General features: G+C 55.8%; 1 protein-coding gene across 13 annotated transcripts in view; it reads right to left on the bottom strand.

Moving 5' to 3' along the window:
- Positions 1–203: 203 nt before the first annotated feature.
- Positions 204–19,234, bottom strand: part of ZNF618 (zinc finger protein 618) — a 164,643-nt gene continuing 145,612 nt past the window's right edge. For 3 of the 13 annotated variants that reach the window (XM_045840104.1, XM_045840108.1, XM_045840112.1), the window contains 6 exons: positions 15,882–16,121; positions 12,200–12,283; positions 10,074–10,118; positions 8,996–9,073; positions 5,471–5,572; positions 204–4,857 (listed from right to left, as the gene is read on the bottom strand). In XM_045840104.1, the coding sequence (XP_045696060.1) occupies positions 3,341–4,857; positions 5,471–5,572; positions 8,996–9,073; positions 10,074–10,118; positions 12,200–12,283; positions 15,882–16,121 (2,066 nt within the window). In that variant the 3' untranslated portion in view covers positions 204–3,340. The remainder of the gene's footprint in view (positions 4,858–5,470; positions 5,573–8,995; positions 9,074–10,073; positions 10,119–12,199; positions 12,284–15,881; positions 16,122–19,234) is intronic. The other 10 variants (XM_045840106.1, XM_045840109.1, XM_045840107.1 and 7 more) reach the window with 7 other exon arrangements.

The following is a 19,234-nucleotide window of genomic DNA, read 5'->3' as shown; positions in this document are numbered from 1 at the left end:
CCAAGTTCGAGGGACCACCCACAAGGCATGGTCCTGGGCTTTCGTGGTGAAGCCAACTGATCTCAGATGAGGGGCCAAGCCCCTGCAGGCTCCTCTTGGGTCTGTGCATGACAGAGCGAAGACCTGTTCTGTCCTGGGAATCACATGGCTTGATTAGAGTCGTGTCCAAGTCGGCTGGCCAACACCTGGAGCCACCCAGGATGTGACAGACATGGTTTCTGGTCATCAGCTGCCACGGGCCTGTGGCGGACAGTCCTACAGCAGTCCCCGAAGTAGGAAGCAGAAGACAAAACCCTCCCGTAGGGCCCTGCCAGGCTGAGTGCCTGGAGACGAAGTGGAAGGGTCTACCTCAGTCCTTTGGCTGAAACAGAATTGCAACAAGGTGGATATTGCTGTAAATCAGGGGGCCAGTGTCTGGGCCTGGGAGATCTTTGGGTGGTTAAGCTGCCGGCTGGGCAGGACCTGCGCTACGGGAACTGCCCGCGAGGCACAGTCTTTCCTGTTGGCAACGCGAGTTTCTGGGGAACCAGAGGGTGTGAGAGGCGAATGGCTACCTGCCACCTTGTTACCGCATTGGGCTGAGGCGGCCCCAGGAGACGGCTGTCAGAGGACCCAGTGGCACCGTGCCTGTCCTCGGACACCAAAACCATCTTAAGGACCAAACTGAGGTGGAGTGGAAAAACAGAACAGGAGCTGACACCTATGACTTAAGAGATCTGGAATTCAAGTGAGACTTACTCCAATTTTCACCCTGGAGGGCAGACATCCCACGTTCCAAAGAAGGTTCTAAATGCACATCTGGACTCGGTCTCTGATGGCTTTACGAGAAAAAGAAATGCCTGTTTTCTAACTACCTGGCCCTCAAGCGGGGCGGCACCAGCTTAGCTTAGCTCCAAGCAGAGGGAGGACGGGCTCCAAGGCTGGTCCCACCGACCACACGAAGGGAGCGGCTGGGGTACCTCCCGGTGTGGTTCCAGTGCCTCGCCATGGGCCTGTCCCCAGCAGCAAAGCGAAGCTGGAGGAACCGTTAGCCGTAGGCATCTGTCACTCCCCAGCAAGCCTGCAGCCGCCTTCTGGAAGGCCCCCACAGGCCTGGCCGAGGTCTGCCGATGCACTGTAGGCAGTGACATTAGGTGACTGTCCAGTTGGAATGGAGGCTCCTCTGATGGCGTGACCCCAGCTGGAAATGTTGTAGAGGAAACACGTCTCCTCCCCAGGAGAGGAGCTTCTCCGGGAGAGGAAGTGGAGGGTGGCTGCTGAGACCACGGGGTGCTGGAGAGAACGTGGGAACGGCCCACTCGAATGAATGCGCTGCAGCATGTCCCAGACTCGGAGCGTCGGTTCTCACGAGGCAGAGTGAGCAGGTTGGGCCCCCGGGGACAGTGTTTTCTCACCAACTTCGCTTCCCCACCGGCCGCGGGCCGGGGGGGAGAGGACTGTTGTACAGTGCTTTTTGTAGTCGAGGTATCTCGCAGTTGAGTAATGCCTTATTATTAGGAAGGGATGGTAGAATGTGCCTTTGTGAACAGCCCCCCCGCAGTGGTGGTCTTCCTCAGCCTGAAGCCCGCCGTGTGACCATCTCTGTGCCACAGCCACGGACACCGGCAGGCGTGAGACCACCAGCACTTTATTCACAGAGAGGTGGGGTCCGGGGGTTGATCACTGATCCCGAAGGAACCACCTCTGGGGAAGGGGAGAGGCCGTACCCTCAGCATTTGGACTGAGTGTATGGAAACCAAATTGCTCAAGGAGAGAAAAGCCTAAGGACCTCTTTCACAGCATCAAGTTCAAGTGGCCGGATGCTATTCCACCCTCAAGACATCAATCATTTGGCCCGCAAGGCACCATGCTCAACTATTGTCCTGGAGGGAGGGCTGGGGCTCATGTGGGGGCCCCAGGGCTGCGGGTCATGGAACCGTCGGAACCACCTGGGGTCCTGGGGAGGGAGGGGAGGCCGTGGGTCTGAGGCGTGACAGACGTGAACAGGGATCGACTCGGGAGTCCCTGCAGAGCTGGAAGTGTCAGTGATGCGGCGAGTAGTGTAATGCACTCTGGGTATAGAAATCAGACATTCGCAGTACCAGACGCAGTGAGCCAGGAGGGCGGTGCTTCCTCTCGCACTCAGAACTCCGAAGCCACGTGCTTCCCCGCGGCTTCCCCTGGACCTCACCCCTGCGGAGCCTGTGGCCCCAGCCCCCACTCCTGGTCTCCAAACAGCACAGACTAGTTCATGGTCTTTGCCGTTCAAATACACGGAAACTGGACTGTACAGGGAAGGCTAATAAAAACCTTAGGAGAGAGAATATACCACTGAGATGAGCTAGTTTACAGTGCGACTTGAGGAACAAAAAGGGCAATAAAAAAAAAAATCTTCAACATATAAGTTATAGACATTCAGTGCCTCCTAGCAGAGTCTAAATTAAATTTGAAGGAACAAAACAAACCAAAACGAAACAAAACAAAAAGGTAAAAACTGCTAAAAAGTTAGGAGAAAATATTAAAGAGTGGAGACAGCATTAATACTTCTCTGAAATATGTCTTTTTTTCCCCTCTTACATTAAAAAGCCAAAAGTCAGCTTTCTATTCTTAAAGTCTCCTTTCCTGCTCTGCGGGGAGAGAGAGGTGTTTCTAAGGCGGCCGCCCTGGGACACCCAAGGTGCCCCTGAGGCAGCAGCTCAATGCCCTGAAGGTGAATGAGAACAAAGTCCAGTGCAGAAACCGTCCATCTGATGCAGTCTGGAGAGTGGCAGCTGGGGAGGGGCGGGGCACATTAGGGTGGGAGGGGCCGGGGGCGGGGCCTGAAGGGAAAGGGGGGGGGAACCACAGGGTGAGGGACAGAGAGCGTCAAGTCACTTCAGATCTCAGCTGCCTGAACATGTTGCAACATCAGCGTTCTACCAATCTGCACACCTGAAAACGGAGTCTTAAAAGCCCCTCGCTGAGAAAGGGAGGTGAAGCGTTCTCCCTCTTTCCCAAACACTCAGCTTTCCTGACACGCCCAGTTTAATGCACACACGCCCATGAGCGGGCGTGTGCACCTGCACCAGGGTAGTGTGTGTGCGCGCGCATGTGTGAAGCTTCTGTGGCCATGCCGATGAGCAAAGAGCCCCACGCCGGCACCCACGGTACGTGCGCTTGGACACGCCCGCACAGGGGCACGCGTGTGCACACACATGCACACACACACTGAAAAAAGCACTTAAGTTTCCAGGGGGCATTTATAATGAGGTCCACAGTGTTTAGAACTTAAATTCCTTGTCTTTGTTTGCGACAGTGTTGTGTATTTTTTTTCCCTACCGTTCTCTTCTCTTTTTCTCTTCTTTTGTTCGGAAGTAACGTCTTAAAGCATGTTGGATTTCAGAAACATGAGTTTGTTCATATCTTCTGGACTGAGCAGTCGCCTCCGTTTGATCAGAAGGGCCTGTTCACACATATTCACACACCCGCTCCTGGCCCCCACGGCCGGCACGGCGAGGAGCCAGAAGGCCAGCTTGGCCAGTTTCGTGTGCTTCTGGGTGACGCACGACCAGTACTGGAAGAGATCAGGGGTGGCCTGGAAGAGGGGCTCCTGCAGGTAATCGTACACTTCGTTCTTCCCCAGCCGATCGTCTTCCTGAGCTGTGGGGTTCTCACCAGTGGCGGAGCGGGGCTTCTTGGCGGCGGGTTCAAAGTCAGCCTCCTCGGTCCAGGACTCCTTAACCTCGTTGATGAGCTCGCACACCTTGCCGATGATTTCCTCATGCTGATAGGGCGGGACAGGCCGCAGCTTCTGCTGTGGGTCCAGGATCATGGCCACCTTATGCGCTGGGTGCACCTTGAAGTTCTCCTTGAGGGCTTCCAGGAAGAGGTGGCAGAGCTTGCTGACGGTGCCTGCGTCATTGGCCTTGGCCGTGAACAGCTTCTCCAGCCTGACGTAGGTGGGCAGCACCAGCTGCAGGGTGGGCTGGCTCTCGTTGCTCAGCTCGATGACCGCCTGCTTCACCGGTGTCAGGATGGCCGCCAGGTTGCTGAGCAGGTGCTTGTTGAGGCTCTGGATGAGGTTCATCTTCTTGGCCCTGCTGTAGAACTCACAGATCTGCTCGTAGCGCTCGTGCACCAGCAGCAGCGAGTCGGTGACCGAGTTCCAGCAGGGCGGTGGCGAGGTCTCCTCCAGCGACCCGAAGGTCTCCTTGGCGAGGCCCGTGGAGCCCGCCAGGTCCTCGCACACATTGAGCAGCTCGATGACCTCGTGCATGCTGCGGGCCTGCAGCGTCCGCTTGCTCAGCACGCTCTGCACCACCGAGTTCAAGGCACAGGCTGAGCAGCGCAGGCACATGCCGGCCTTGGAGAAGGCAGACGCGCTCACCCGGCAGTCCGTCACGTACACTGTCCTGATCTCCGACATCACAAACTCGGACAGCACGTTCTGCACCCAGTGGTGCACCAGGTCGCCGCTGTCGCGGATGTCCGCTCCCTTCACACCCAGCACATAGCTCTTGATGTGGTTGCCCTCGGCCTGGTAGGCGGTGAGGATGTAGCAGGAGTCGGGGCCGACACTCTGGGAGTGACAGGTGACGCCGATGCCCAGGCAGGCGTTGCTGCCCAAGGCACACGTCACCTTCACCTTCACCTGGTTGTACATGCGCGGCAGGTGCTTCAGCGCCAGCGTGTTGAAGTTGCCCAGGATCTCAGTGACCGAGAAGGCCCCGTATCGGGCACCACTATCCACCAGCGTCTGGGCCAATTTCAGGAACTCCTTCCCGCTTACCACGCTCAGCGCGCCCAGGTCGGCGCACATCACCCGCAGCAGCCGCTCTGCGATGTTCTGCCGCTCCTTCTCGGGGATCATGCTGTTGGATGTCAAACCAGTGGTCGTGGCTGGCAGAGGACACAAGGAGAGATGGGATTAACCCTGGCATTTGAGGTTCCTTGGCCTGGCAGCAGCCTAATACTCTAAGCATCTAGTATGAGCAATTCTGAACCAACTTCATTTCGTAAGTCTCTCGAGAATAACATTCTATGATTGATTGATTAGTAGTGCCTGCCACGGGCATGGGAATAGAAATGGTGGTATGTGTGCAACATGCTTGCTGCACGTGCCAAACACCTAGACTTTGGAAGTCACCTAGTCTAGCCATTTCCTTCTTATAGCAATGGCCTCGAATAAAGGGATCTCTAGTGAATAAACCATGTGATGCCACAATGTCAGGCAGGAGCAGGCAAAAGACACTGTGAGAGCGGATTCCAGTTCTGATTCTGTCACTACTCTGCGCTCGGCCCACAAACGGGTCATCTCCTCTCCCCGGGCCTCCTCTGCCCATCCCACAAGGTCGTAATTCACACCAGCGGGGTCGCAGGTGTGAACACCCTTTGGAAGCTGTTACACGTGGTCTTCCGTCACCATAGGAGGCACAGAGGGTGGGATGAGGGGCGGAAGGAACACGCAGAGCAGGGTCTGCGGGTGCGTGGGGCAGGCTTGGGAGAGACCTACCGTTGTTGGCGCTGTTCCTCTGGGCCTGGGGTTTCCACTTCTCCTCCACGACAGCGGGGGGCGACCGGGACTGGTTGGAGGCGATGTTGTTCTCGTTGTCCGCTGCGGGCACAACGGGGAGAGTACGTCACCCTAAGGTGTGAGAGGCCTGCGGGCGGCCGGACGAGAGCTGGAGCGTGGTGGTGGGTGACGGCACACGTGGCCTCTGGGACTGAGGCCCGGCTCCAGATCCTGGAGCTCCTCCTCACACACGGACTTCATGCGTGTGAGGCCTCATTTCCACCAAGGGGAAAAGGAAGCCATCACACAGAAGTTAACACAATTGCTGGCAGGCCTAACAGGAGATAAAGAGGGAAAGAGCAGAGCACAGGGCCCAGGGGGACGCAGAGCTGGATTAAAGGCTGTCTCCCTGGGAGGGACCCAGGCAGGCAGGAGGCGGCGGCTGTTCCTGGCAGGGGATGGAGAAAGAGGAGCCAGCTCTTGTCCGGTCTCAGCCTAGAATGTGCCACAGCCCCGACTACATCACGCATCATCTCCAGAACCCGCAGCCAGCCTGCAGAGAGTGCTGGTCAGCCCCCTTTACAGGCGAGAGGACTCGGGCCCTGAGACAGAAAGTGGTTCTGAGAGCTTAGAAATCAGGTGTGGCCTTTCCGAAGTCCTCAAACTGCAAATGCCCACCTGTCTGCTGCCTGGGGGTCCCCATGCCTCTTAGTGGGGGTCCTGGGAAAGTCCCCACGCCTCTCCTGGCTGAGGTCCTCCTCAGTGTCCCTTTAAAAGGGCCTGGGAGGAATGATCTCTGAGGGGACCCCCGCCCTGCCTAGCAGTTTATCCAGCTGAAGAGGGCGGTTATGGAAAGGGTCTCCTGGGTCCTGGCCTAACATCGTGACTGCAAAGTCTTGGGCCAGTTACGCAGCCATTCTGTGCCTCAGTTTCCTTATCTGTAAAGTAAAGCTGATGTGGACACAACTCAGAGGGCCGTTTGAGGATTAAGTGAGCTAATGTGTGTAAGACTTTCAGACTGAATCCGGGCACCAAGGAGGAGCTGCAACCACGTCCACAGTGGTGCTACTCTGTACCAGTGATTCCCTTCCCTGAGCCTCAGTGTCCTCATCTGTACAGTGGGATGATGTCAGCTCGCTGACGGGCCCGTTCAGGGGGTCGGATGGGATAACCACATCTGGCACAGACTACTTGCTCTCCGAAGGCTGGCGGTCTCCGCATCGTCACTGCCAACACGGCCCCCTGGACTGTTACGAGAGGCGAGACAGGGTTTCCCACAGCACACAGAGGGAGTTTATTAGTGGGAATTACCCTGTGCCAGTCAGTAGCCTCTTAATGAGATTGGTGTTACTCGAGGCTGATCCCCTTATCAGCAGCGCTGTGCACTGCGCAGATCATGACGTTTAATTTCTCTGTATGGAGTCAATCCTTTAATCCCGACTCATCCGGGCTGGGCATCAGCCTGGCTCCGCGCTGGATTGCCTCCCGTATTCTCTGCCTGCACTGGACCAGAACAAAGCAGCCCAAAGCCCTTCGTGGAAAACAAGGGGAGATGCTGGGGAGGTGGGGCCACCAGGAGGTGCAGCCTTCATTTGCATTTTAATGGCCTCTGCCCAACTGCCTGAGGGATGTGGAAGCCCAGGCACCCAGATGCTTCCCTAATTGGCCTCAGCTTCCCTATGCTGGCTGGTGGAGCAGCAGGTGCAGGGCTGGGGTTTTGGAGGAGGCAAGAGGGAGCTGGGGTGTGGGCGTCTCTGGCAGCAGTCCCTGACCAGCCAGCCTTCCACCTGCTGACACGCCGCCTCATGAGGTCAAATCTAAGTGTCCCGTGCTGGCACTCCAGGCCTTTGCTGGTGCAGGAGGGTTGCTGGCAAAGGCGAGTGGGTGGTTCGGTACATGAAAAGGAATCCTCGGGTGTGAGGAGGGCGGCTGGAGATGGCAGGCTTATGTGCTCTGGTGTTAGTGATGGAGACGCTCAGAGAAGGGGGACAAAGTTTCCTGCCCGTGGCCACAGGCCATGGAGGCTCACCAGAGCACGGGGCTCCAGTCTTGGCTGCCATCCAACTCCGTCCTGATTTGAACAAGTCCATTAGAAAATAAATAACAGGCTTCCCAAAGCCATGTGAATTGGTGCCTAGTGTACATCAGACACCCAATAAATACATGCTGAATGAATGACCAGATGAATGAATGGATGAAAAATGAGTGCAGAGAGGTTACACTAATAGAACAGCACCTAGCCTGAAAGAGACCCTAGTGCTGTACTACTCTGTGCTAGTCAACTGTGTGAGATTTGTAGACCGAAAAGAGTTACAGGCAATAATAATCAAAGCAGCAGGGACAACAGCAGCTACCACTACTGAATTCATTTCCAGCAGCTACCACTACCACCATTCATTTCCAGTGCCTCCAGGGACTACTGAGGGAGGGTGCCAGGGGCAGCTAGCTGCCTCCCCCAGATTCCTGTTTCCCTTCCCTGGGTAGTGGCTCTGGGCATTGTTCCTGCCCCTGGAACTTGAGCAACTGAGACACGTGTCACTTGTCATTTAAAGTGGTAAAGAGGAAAGCGTGCTTCTCTCCCTGCACACTGGTTACAGGGAGAGGGTTCTGACGACCCAGGGGAGGGAGGAGCCACACCAGGAAGGAGCCTGGGTCCCTGATTCGCCAGGTGGAAGGCCACCCAGCCGGGCCACTCGTGCTAGGCGGTGATGCGGCTGAGAAATACGTGTTTATGGCAAACACTGGGAATTGGGCATTCATCTGTTATAGCAAATAGCATCTCCCTGGCTAACACAGAAATTAGACTAGCCATGGGGTGCTACTGTGACGAAACCCCCAAATCAGAGGTATGGGTTTGAAGGCAGGGTGGCCCAGAGTGAGGGCGTTCACACTGCAAGCTGAAGAGATGGCAGAACAGCATATACAAAGGCGGTCTGGACAGTGAACTGCGCCCTCTGGCTCCGCAGCAGCGGCTCTCCAAGCTTGGCCCCTGGGCTAGGGCAGCGGCGCAGCTGAGGGCTCTTCAGAAAGGCAAGTCCTGCCGCCCTAGACCAGATGTATGGCATCCAAAGGTCGGGCCGGGGCGTAGACACCTGTGCTTTCCCCGGCCCTCCTGGCTGGTGACTGACACCTCTGTGCCAAGACGGGGCTCGGGCCTCCCCGCTCACCCTCCCGCCTCTGCTCACCCTGGTCTCAGACCATGATGCTCCGTGTGCCCCTTTGGGTCTCTTTCCCGGTCAGCTCCTCTTTGGCCTTTGGGCTCAAGCCAGGAGCCACGACCTCCCAGAGGCCTTCTTCAGCTCCGGGCCCACTCTCTGTGCTCCCTGCGAGGCCGCTGTCCCCCCAGAGCACACAGAGACCCCACCTCGTGTTATAGTGGATTGACCAGGGCTCCCTGAGGACAGATCCCGTGTCCTGTGAGCTTTCCCTGGGAAGGGGTGGCCTTCCCCGGGGCCCTCAGGCTGGCTCTGCCACCTCTGCCTTTCGCAGGGCGGAGGCGGGGCGGGGCGGGCTGCCGGCTCTCACCTGCGTGGGACTGCATGTGCTCCAGCAGGTTGTTGTAGAACTGGAACTGGATCCCGCAGGCGCCGCATGTGTAGGGTTCTGCGGGGAGAGAGGAAGTCGCCGTCTGAGAGGCAGAACCACCCCGGACGCCTTCCCTGCTGGGCTGCGGGCAGACTTGGAACTGGGAACCCACATACACACTGGGGCACTGGGCCCAGCCTGACATGCCCCTGTCCCTGACTAGTGAGGGGGGCGGCTCGGGGCAGGACGGATTGGATCGATGGAGAGAGGGGGACGTGCAGATACAGAGACCGTCTAACGCAGTCAGGCAGCCATTTATTGAGTGCTTACTGTGTGCCAGGCACTGTTCTGGGCAGTGGGGATGGGCTGGAGGAGGGACCGGGCGCCCCCTCGGGCAGAGACCGTGTCTTACGGGTTCCACAGCGCATCTGTCTGCCTGTGGAAGCACACGGACGTCACTGTTCGCTGAGGGAACCCATGAATGGGTGAATGAACTAAAAACAAGGCGGTGGACGCAGAGGAAAGGCAGGGAAGAAGAAAGGAGAGGACAGAGTCAGACGTGGAGGAAGCCACAGAAAGCAAGATGGAGGATAAGATGCGGAGAAGAGGAGAGGCGGAGAGTGGAGGGCGGAGGGCAGGGAGGATCGGAGCATACAGGAACAGGAGTGAGGGCGCCCGTGGGCCTTGACCTCTCGTCTCTGTCCCCGGTACGTGACTGAGTGCCCAGCAGAGATGAGGAAGGAGAGGGGTGCACAGGAGAAAAAGGCAGAGAGAGGAAGAGGACGGCTGACGCGGGGCTCAGAGGCGGTCTCCTGAGGCTGCTGTGGTGAGCAGGAGCTGGGAGGTCTGTGTTCCTGCCAGGGCCAAGGGCAGAGGCAGGCTGCCACCGGCAGGGCTCGGCCTCGCCCCCCATCCAAACTCCTCCACCCGCCCGCGCCGGACCCTCCTCCTGCCCTGCCTGCCTGGGAGGGCGGCCCAAGGTCAGATGCTCTGGGGAGGCCCTGAGAGCAGGTGGTCACTGAGTTCACTCCCTGCCCTGCCTCGCCCTCTCCAGCCCCCCGGTGGGACCGCCACTTACTCTGTAGGAGAGGGAAAGTATTGGAAATCAGGGGACTTGCAGTTTCTGCAAAAGAGAAACAGTTTAGCTAAGTCTCTTCCAGCTCTGGTGCTCTGAGATGACTGTCACTGCTTCCGTGTTTAGTAAGTGGTGAGCCAGATGGGGCCCTCTGAGGACGGGGGCACCTGAGCCAGGCTCACAGCCGGGGGAGGGGGAAGGGTGCTGGGACATGGGGCTGAGCAAGATCTGCCAGGGCCACTCCTCTAGGACACACTCAACTCTCCAAACCTGAGCCCACAGAGTCTAATGAGAAATGGCCACGTGGGGTGGGGGCTGCCTGCTTCAGGACAGGAAGCTACTTCTAGGTCCTGGCACTGAACGGGGGTGTCTGGCACCCAACAGCAGGGCAGCCCCAGTGAGGGCTGTGCTTCTGAGGGCTTCTGCCTGCCGGGACGTCCCCCACGTTCCTGGTGGTGTCGGAGAGCCTCAGCAGGAGGCAGCAGAGGGGCTGGATGGACGAGGCTGGAATTCTGGCTCCACCAGGTACAAGCTGGGGACCTGGGCCCACAAGCCACTGCTCCTGAGCCTTTTTCCTCATCCAGAAAGTAAACACAACACTGACCCGACCCTCCTCCCGGGGCTGGGGTAAAAATGAAAACAGGTAAGACACAAACAGTTCTGAACACGTGCCAGGCACATAGTAAGCGCTCAGTAAGTGGTGGCTGCCCTCTACACTGGGGTTCCCGATTCTGAGTATCAGCTCTGGGGGGAGGAGGGGCGGGGGGTGCAGCCTGGCTGGCTGGGCAAAGGCTCCGGGAGACCGCAGTTCCAGTCCTGCTGCTGCTCGTTCCCGTGTGGCCTGGGGCACAGCTCCTCTTGGGGATGCTGCTGGGGTACGTTTCTCAGAAGCGTGAAGGAGCTTGGAAAAGTCAGTGTGCTCTCTCCAGTTTAAGGGATCATGTCAGCTTTCTTGGGGCTCCACAGCACACCTCACTCCCTTGCTCAGGGCACCCATCAAACCACTTGATTTACTTTAAAAAAAAAAAAAAGAGAAGAAAAGAAACATGCCACCACATGAGTGGTACGTAATCTGTGCGGGACACTCCCCGAATGTCCGCCAGTGCAGGGCCAGGTTCGCTGCCCCCACTCTGCAGCGGAGGAGGAATGACAAGGCTGGCCCACGTCGCCAGCTCACAGGCGGCAGAGCTGAGGTCGGAACCTCGGCTGCAGGTGGAAGCTGCAGCTCCCATTCTTGCACAGAAGCCTCCCCATTCAGGTCTGTGCTTCCGACTGTTTCATAAACCCCTGATGGACATTCAGGCTGTGTCCATCCCTTGTCTAGACCCAAGCAGGGCCCAGGACAGGCCGGCACAAGCTGAAGCCTACTATAACGTATGAAACTTCAACTATGTAAGAGTGTGTGTGTTACTTTAATATGGCCGGTGTCAGAATTCTTTTCCCTTCCTGCCCTGGCTGTCACTGTGCAGACCACCTTGCTGAGCCTTTCTCGGACAAAGGCTGCTGGTGACCACCTATGGACCCGCCAGGCTGATCTAGCTCTGTTTGGGGAGAGTGGCCTTCGGCTGCTCTGTTCTAATGCACTCACAGCCTTGCTTGGGTCACAGGCAGGCAGCCACCAGGGGGCGCCAAAACACCACCATGAACCTCAGGCAAACCTTCGCCTGGTGGAGGCTGGAAGGGAACCCTTGGATGGCCCCTGGTGCAAAGCGGGGGCCAGAACTCAGGGCCTCAGGCTATTAGGCCACTGCTCTCTCTACTGAACCCCCTTTGCCCTTCCTGGAACAAAACTGGCTACAATATTTACACTAAAAACATAGAAATGGCTCTTTTGGGCCCAAGACCATGTGAGCAGATGTTGCAGACCATGGGGAAGGGGAGTTCCTCTCTCCGTGGGGAAGAGACAAGGAGGGGCCACAGTCCTCGGCAGGCCCCTGAGGCCCGGAGGGATGTCCCTGGAAGAAAAGGCCCCTGGGAGGCTTCTGCCCAGCCCTGGCCTCCTCCCAACACCACCACCGTGCCCCGAGGAGACCCCCAGCCCACAGAGCGCCTGCCGCCGCCACTGCGGGTGGGAGCAGATGGTGACAGCGGCCTCTCCGCACAGGACACCTGTCACGGGGCACACTCACCGCTGGAGTTTTGGGAACTGCTATTCGTCTCTTCAAAGTGGTTTTGTGCTTTGCTTTCTACTCTCCGACTGAAAGCGCTTTCTGCTGGTTGGGGACAGGAGAGAGCGAGAGAGAACGAGGGTGACTGACCAGCACCAGGTTCAAAGGTGGGGGCAGCAGGCCAGAGGCTGCTCTGAGGCTGAGGCACCTGGCGCCACTCAACCTCTGGTCTGGGGAGGGCCAGGGCCCTGAACCAGGACTCCCGGCTCCTCAAGCTCAGCTGAGTTGCCCGATACCTTGTGAGGGCCCCAGGAGACCCCTGACAGTGCCCAGAGGGGCGGAGGTCCAGGCATGGGGGATGGATGTGTGGGTGACCTGTCCAGGAGCACACAGATGAAATCCAGCCGAGAGAGCAGGCGGAACATGGGCCTAGGTCACTCACCATTGGCCCGTGGGGAGCCACGTCTGTGACACTGAGGAATTTAGGCCTGCCCCCCACCAGTCCCCATGCCCCATTCTGCTCTCTCAGCCCCACAACAGAGCAGGCAGGTGACAGACCATCTCCTGGCAGAGCTGGGGGTGGAGGGGCCAGACAGCTAGTCCAGCTCCGCATGCCAAGTGGTCCCCGGATGGCAAGGGGGCGCCCTGGAGAGAAGGCAAGCCAGGCAGAGTGGGGGCAGCCCCACGCCCCGGGAGGCCAAGGGAGCAGGTGAGGTCCGACCCGAGTTCACTGGGAAAGGGACTCGCTCCTGAGTGATTTCTCGGGCATCTCCGCTTACAGGTGGCCTCTCCTTAGTGACTTGCCTTCTCCCAGGCACTGCCTGGAAACCGTGGAATGCAGAGATGGCGCCCAACCAGTGGGAAAACACCAGTTTAGTGCCCACCCCTCCCCTAGCTGCAGAAGGTACTGAAACAGAACATCCACGCTAGAAGGGGACTCGGCTTTTCCAAGCAGCTCGTGGCACAATGGGGGCCCTGGACGCTCCGGGAGAAAAGGGCTTCCGGAACAAGCCACTTTGGGATGAGCAGCCGACACAGCCCCCTCGTTAGGGAAACAACTTGCATGAGGGTGTCGAAGGCCCCGAGAAGTTCAACTGAAGAGACACCCATTTCGCTTCTTCCTTTACCCCAGACTTCCCAAATGAATGCAGCCGCTGAAGCCTATTTTTTCATTATCAGATTCCTTAATATCCCTTGAAAAATGGCTATTTCAGGAACCCAATTTGGGAAATGCCCGTCGCCCAGTCCACTGCCCCCATGGCAGCAGGGCAAGCACTAAGCACTGACTGTGGGGGCCGGGGCTCTGGGCGGTCACTGGGGTGGTGGGACAGGACGCCAGAGGGGCTCCCACAGGTCCTGCTCAAAGCCCCACCCCCTCTGCAGCCACGCCTCCTGTTGCCAACTCCTTTTGACCAAGGAGGCCCATACCACCTCTAAGACGACACTGTCTTCCAGCCCTCTCCCCGAAACGTGTCTCCAGAGCACGTGGGCTGAGAGCTGCATGTGTGCTGCCTTCAAGGAGTCATCTTTCAACTGGCCTAGGGGAAAGGGCGGGGGTGCTCATTTACTGAGCACCTACTACATGCCAGGTGCTGTTGCCATGTTCTCCCCCTTAATCCTCCCAATAGCTCTATGAGGTCCATGCTGTCGCTTCCACTTTACAGATGGAAAAAAAAAAAAAGAGGAACGTGAGGTTGGTGGGTTCCTGGGGCTGAACATGCCGTAACCCTCTAAGACGGCACAAGGAGGAGACTCCCTTCTCAAGGCAGACGTTTCCTTTTCCCAAGCGAACCCTTTCTCCATCTTGATCCTCGTGTGTGCGGGGAAAGGCTGGCCCCTCTGCGGAGGGTTTTCATGCAGCCTAACCGACGAACTGGTAGAACTTAGGACCACCGAGGTTATAATTAGTTTCTTGTTCATCGGTTCATAATGCAAATTTTCATCAGCTCTCCCCGCCACAGGCACCTCCGGCCGCAAACCAGTGGGGCTACGCTGCAGGCGGGGTCCCACGCACAGGCCCGCATGCCTGCACAGGAGGGGCTGCCTGCTCCAGCGTGAGGAGGGAGGTGATGACGGGCAGCTCCACCAAGCAGGTTCCTGCTTGCAACCCGGTAAGCCCAGGTGTGAGCCCCCGGCCCCAGATCTTCCAGGTCCCGTAGAGGCAGCTAGAAGCAAGTCCTGCGGCTTGCTGGACGCTTACGCGGGGACACCGAGGTCCAAGAGCTGGCACAGGCCACACAGCCCCTTCCAGGCAGTTCCCTGCAGAAACTACAGATGTGAAGGCTCCCAGAAGGACAGGAGTAAAAAGCAACATCTGAAAGCCACGAGCCCATTATATAGTTGAGCCAACATCGACCACCAGTGAGCCCATGATGATGAGCCATCTGTTTCTAGAAAAATCTAATGGCTATTGGCTCTTCTCAACACAGTACCTGGAAATCCATTACATTCAAGGTCCTTACTCTCCTTCTGGGACATCTAAGCATAATAAGCTTATCTTCAACATTTTCAAGAACCACATCCTTGTGCAACAGTGTCCCCCTGAACCAAAGAGTAACAACAGACACAACTAGTCCCTTGGCTGTGTCCCCAGTCCAGTCGACTGGTTCGCTGAACTCCGTCTGATCACCTGGACGTTTAATGGAGGGCTGTGGGCCACCTGAAAGCAACAGAAAAGCCTGTGGTTCCAGGAGGACCCCACTGGCAGTCTACCCTACACCCCCCACGTCCAGACGTGCAGCCCAAGGCTCGCTCCATTCAGTTATGAATCAGGATTCCTGATAACTGATACTTGGCACATGATGCATCTTATCAGCTTTCCTGGGAGAAATGCGGTGTGGACCTATTACTGCCTGTTCACCCTTCTGGGGTCTGAGCCCCTCTCTGCATGGACCCAGAAACACTGGAGCTTGCACCTGCTGGCTTCCTGCTGGGCTAGGGCTCATGGAGAGATTTCACGGGCAGTGCTCGGTAGAGAGACGCCGAGGGAGCAGAGCTCCAGGTCAGCCACTCTGCTCCCAAGAGAACAGCTCTTGGTAGAAACGTGTTCATAGAGGCTGGGGGATGCAAACTCAGGCCACGGGGTGGCGGGGTCCAGGCAGGTGACATAAATGGATGGACTGGGCTGGATGTGAGACAGACAACAGTGTGACCACGATGAGAAATGACACCTGCCACACGGCTACTGTGTTGGGTAGGCAGGAGGGAGTGGTGGGGACTGTGGAGAATTGGAGAGCACATGCTCTATGGAAGGAGGCAGCTGTGGCTCAGCCCCAAGCCGATTGTTGCCCTGCAGGAACGTGGGCCCTGAACGGCCAGATCTGACTTGTCAATGTCTGCTAGAATCAAGTTTTACACAAAATCTCCTAAGGTTCAAATGTTGGCAAGTAATTAGAAACATTTTTTGAAAACACCGTAGGCCATAACTTGGAAAAAAATATTCTCCTGTTTAAAAAAACCAAGTTTGCAAACCATCTTGTACAGCCCTCTGATTTAGGATAAGAAAACTCAGACTCAGAGAGGTTAGGGGGCTCGTCGTGGTCACGGCCAGCCAGAGGCACAGCCTGGACCCAGATTCGCCCCAGAGAACTATGGGACCCCCACTCTTGCTCTTGCAAAGGAACAATGACCCTGGGCACAGCTGTGGCAGGCAGGTGGAGGGCGGGGAGCAGAGGAACTGTGGGGTGACACAGGCCGTCGGTACCTGCAGTTGCCTTGCTCGCCGGAGATCCCGAATTCGGAGTGCGGAACGTCTGGGTTTGGGTGGCTGGAGGGGTGCGGTGCAAGAGGGTGGAGCATCGGACCACGGAGGCCGAAGCTTTTTTCCCCGACTGGTTCGTCTGGGTCTTCGCGGCCACGAAGCGTGGAGTCGGGGAGACCTCCGGATGTGAGCACTCAGAGCCCGTGTCTGGATCGTCCGGTGGCTCCCACCCGGGGGCGGTACCTGAGAGGGTCACGCTCTCAGTCCCCAAGAGCCCTGGGAGCTGGCCGAGGAAGTGGCCTCTAGTGCCACAGACCCCCCTGCTCCAGGGTTGAAACCTCTCCTCGGTCCACAGAAAACGTCTGGGAGCCTAGGACCTTTCCCAGCTTCTCCTCGAGGGAAGCCCATCCCACAGGTTCTCCTCCCACTGGCCCCAAGGGGTACGGCAGACAGGGGTGCAGAAGCTCCAAGGGGTACAGGCACCCCTCCAGGGGGCACACAACAGTTTGGGGTTGAGCCAGGATGGATTTCCCAGGCTCCTAACTCATTTCACTCCACAGTTTGCACCATCTGCTGGCCTTCTCACAGGGAACATTATCAGGCTAGAATTCCCATCGGAGCTTTCACCAAGAAAGGAAGAGTTTCAGACAGACCTGCTGATGGCTCTTGTAAGAAAAAAAATGAGATATTTGCACATAGGAGATATTTAAAAATAAGAGAACATAGTGGTCCCTCCTTTCCGTAAAGTTCAAAGTTTATCTGAAGCAAAAGTTCAGAGAATATAAGCATCCACAGAAGAGTATTAACCATGCCACCAAGATGGAGAAGAGGCACGGTGGCGGGGTTGTGGGGGGCCCTCCCTGAAACCTCTGCTGGGTGGGAGGGGTAGAGTGAATCTGCAGCACACGGGAATGGCTTCCTCCAAGGCTGGTGGAAGTGAGTGGGAGACGAGACGCAAGGGAGTTTGGGAAACCCGCCTCACGGATTTTAGTCTTCGGAAGAGAAGTGGGGACCTTACATTTCTGGCCCTGGAGGAGCAACTGGTGTAGGACTAGCTCGCCTCCAAATTCACCTGTGAAGCTGGACGAAATACATGAAACGACAGTTTTCAGACCCTGAACAGAAGGAAGGGCAGGACCATGCATCCTGAAAGACGACCTCCCTCGACCTCTACGACCACTCCTGCTCTCTGCCTGGAGAGAGGTCGCGGGCCACAGCCCGGAGGTGAAGCGCAGTGGGGGCTCTTTAACTGCCCTGAATGGAGGAGGCGGTGGTCAGAGTCAGGGCTTCTAAGATGGCCGGAAGCCGCAGGGCAGAATAACACAAAAGAGAGAATCAGACAAAAAACAAAACAAAAAAAACACCACCAACAAAAAAACCCTCCAGAAATGTGCAGAGGCACCCCCTGAAGTCTTTGGCTGAATGCCAAACTGATGTGTGCAGAGAGGCTCTGCACAGCCCGGCTGCTGACAGCCACCGGGGGCCGCACAAGGTCAGAGGATGCGTGAGTTTCTACCTGCCAGAGAGAAGGCGCCGCTGAATAACTTGGGCACTCGGCTGAGACCCAGAAGGGCCGTGCCTTAGGAGGATTATTTTAACCCTAGCTTGAGGACTGCAGTGGGCCCCCCCTTATCCACAGGGGACACATTCCAGGACCCCCAGTGGATAGCAATGAATCTGAGATAATACTATGTTTTTTGCTATGCATACATATTTATGATGAATTTTAATGTTTAAATCAGGCACACTAAGAGAGCAGCAACAAGAATAGTAAAATAGAACGGTTGTCACAGTACACTGTAATAAAGTCTATGTGAATGCACGTGGGGCCATTATTAACACAAGCTGCTCTGGAACAAGCCCTGTGACAATGTGACGGTTGATCTGACAGCCGAGAGGGCTGCTAAGGGCTGGACAGTCACACAGCACGGATGAGCTGGGCCAAAGAGGGGTCCACACTAGGGGAGGGCTGGGGCAGGACAGCACGGGGTTCCATCACACTCCTCGGAACCCTGCACAACCTCCAACGTGTTAATTAATTACTTATTTCTGGAATCTTCTATTTGATATTTCCTTTTTAAAATGATTTTTATTTACTTTTTGGAGACAGAGGAATGGAGGGAGAAAGAAAGAGAAACATCAATGTGCAAGAGAAACATCCATCAGTTGCTTCTTGCATGCCCTGGCAGGAATTGAACTCGCGAACTTTTGGTCCACCAGCGGGCACTCAGTCCACTGAGCCACACCAGCCAGGGCACCATGTAATATTTTTACACCATGACTGACTGTAGGTAACTAAAACTGGAAAGTTAAACTGTGCGTCAGAAGGGGCTCTTATACTCCATACCTGCACCAACACAGCTTAAAAACAAGCCTTTGAAATATCAAGGCAATCTGTATTAACTGCCTGCTAGAGCAAAATTCAACATTTTTCAAAGAAAGATAACAGAACCCAGGCACTCGACAACACTGTATCCACAATGTGCAGCACAGAATAAATACAAATATTCATCCAGTGAAGCAGGAAAATGTGAGTGATATACTAAAGAGGGAAGAAAAACAGTCAACAGAAACGTAAGGAAATGATGACAGGGATAACGGAGTTTGCAGACAAGGACCTCAAAGCAGCCATTATTACAAATACACTCAAAGATTTAAAGGATAACATGAACGTAATGAAGAGAGAAATGATATAAAGAGGAACCAGATGCAAGTTACAGAAATGAGAAATATGACAGTGGAAATGAAAAATTCACTCGATGGATATTGCTGATGAAAAAATGAAGACACCAGAGGAGAAGAGATCAGTGAACTTGCAGACAGGGTGCTTGAAGCGATCCAAAGTGAAACACGGAGGGAAAACGAGGCTGAAACCCTGGACAGAGCTTTAGCTGATCTTAAGCATCATCTGACCATCTAACTTACAAATAAATAAAGTCTCAACAGGAGATGAAAGAGAAATTGGGAGAAGAAAAGTACTTATAGAAATGCCAATGGGAAATTTTCCTTGATGAAAAATTTCAACCCACTGACCCAGGAAGCCCAAGGAACCCCATGCAAGATAACCCCAAAGAAAACTGCACACCCGTAGTCAAATTACTAAAACCAGTAATATATAAGAATATTTAAAATAACCCAGAGAAGAAGATATATTCAGTACAGAGTAACAATAAGAATGACCTTTGATTCCTCACGAGACACAACATACACCAGCGTATAAATGAATGACATGTGTAAGATGCTGGAAAAAAGTCTCAACCCAGAATTTCATATCCAGAGAAGAGGTCCTTCAAACGGTGAAATAATAACATCTTTAGTTAAGAATATCTTTCACCAACAGACCTACAATGTAAGAA

The sequence above is a fragment of the Phyllostomus hastatus genome, unplaced genomic scaffold (genome assembly GCF_019186645.2).
Source record: "Phyllostomus hastatus isolate PE091 unplaced genomic scaffold, TTU_PhHast_1.1 phas_contig_34, whole genome shotgun sequence".
NCBI classification, from domain to species: Eukaryota; Metazoa; Chordata; class Mammalia; order Chiroptera; family Phyllostomidae; genus Phyllostomus; species Phyllostomus hastatus.
Note: the sequence above shows the minus strand (reverse complement) of the source record. Positions and strands in the feature narration are given on the sequence as shown.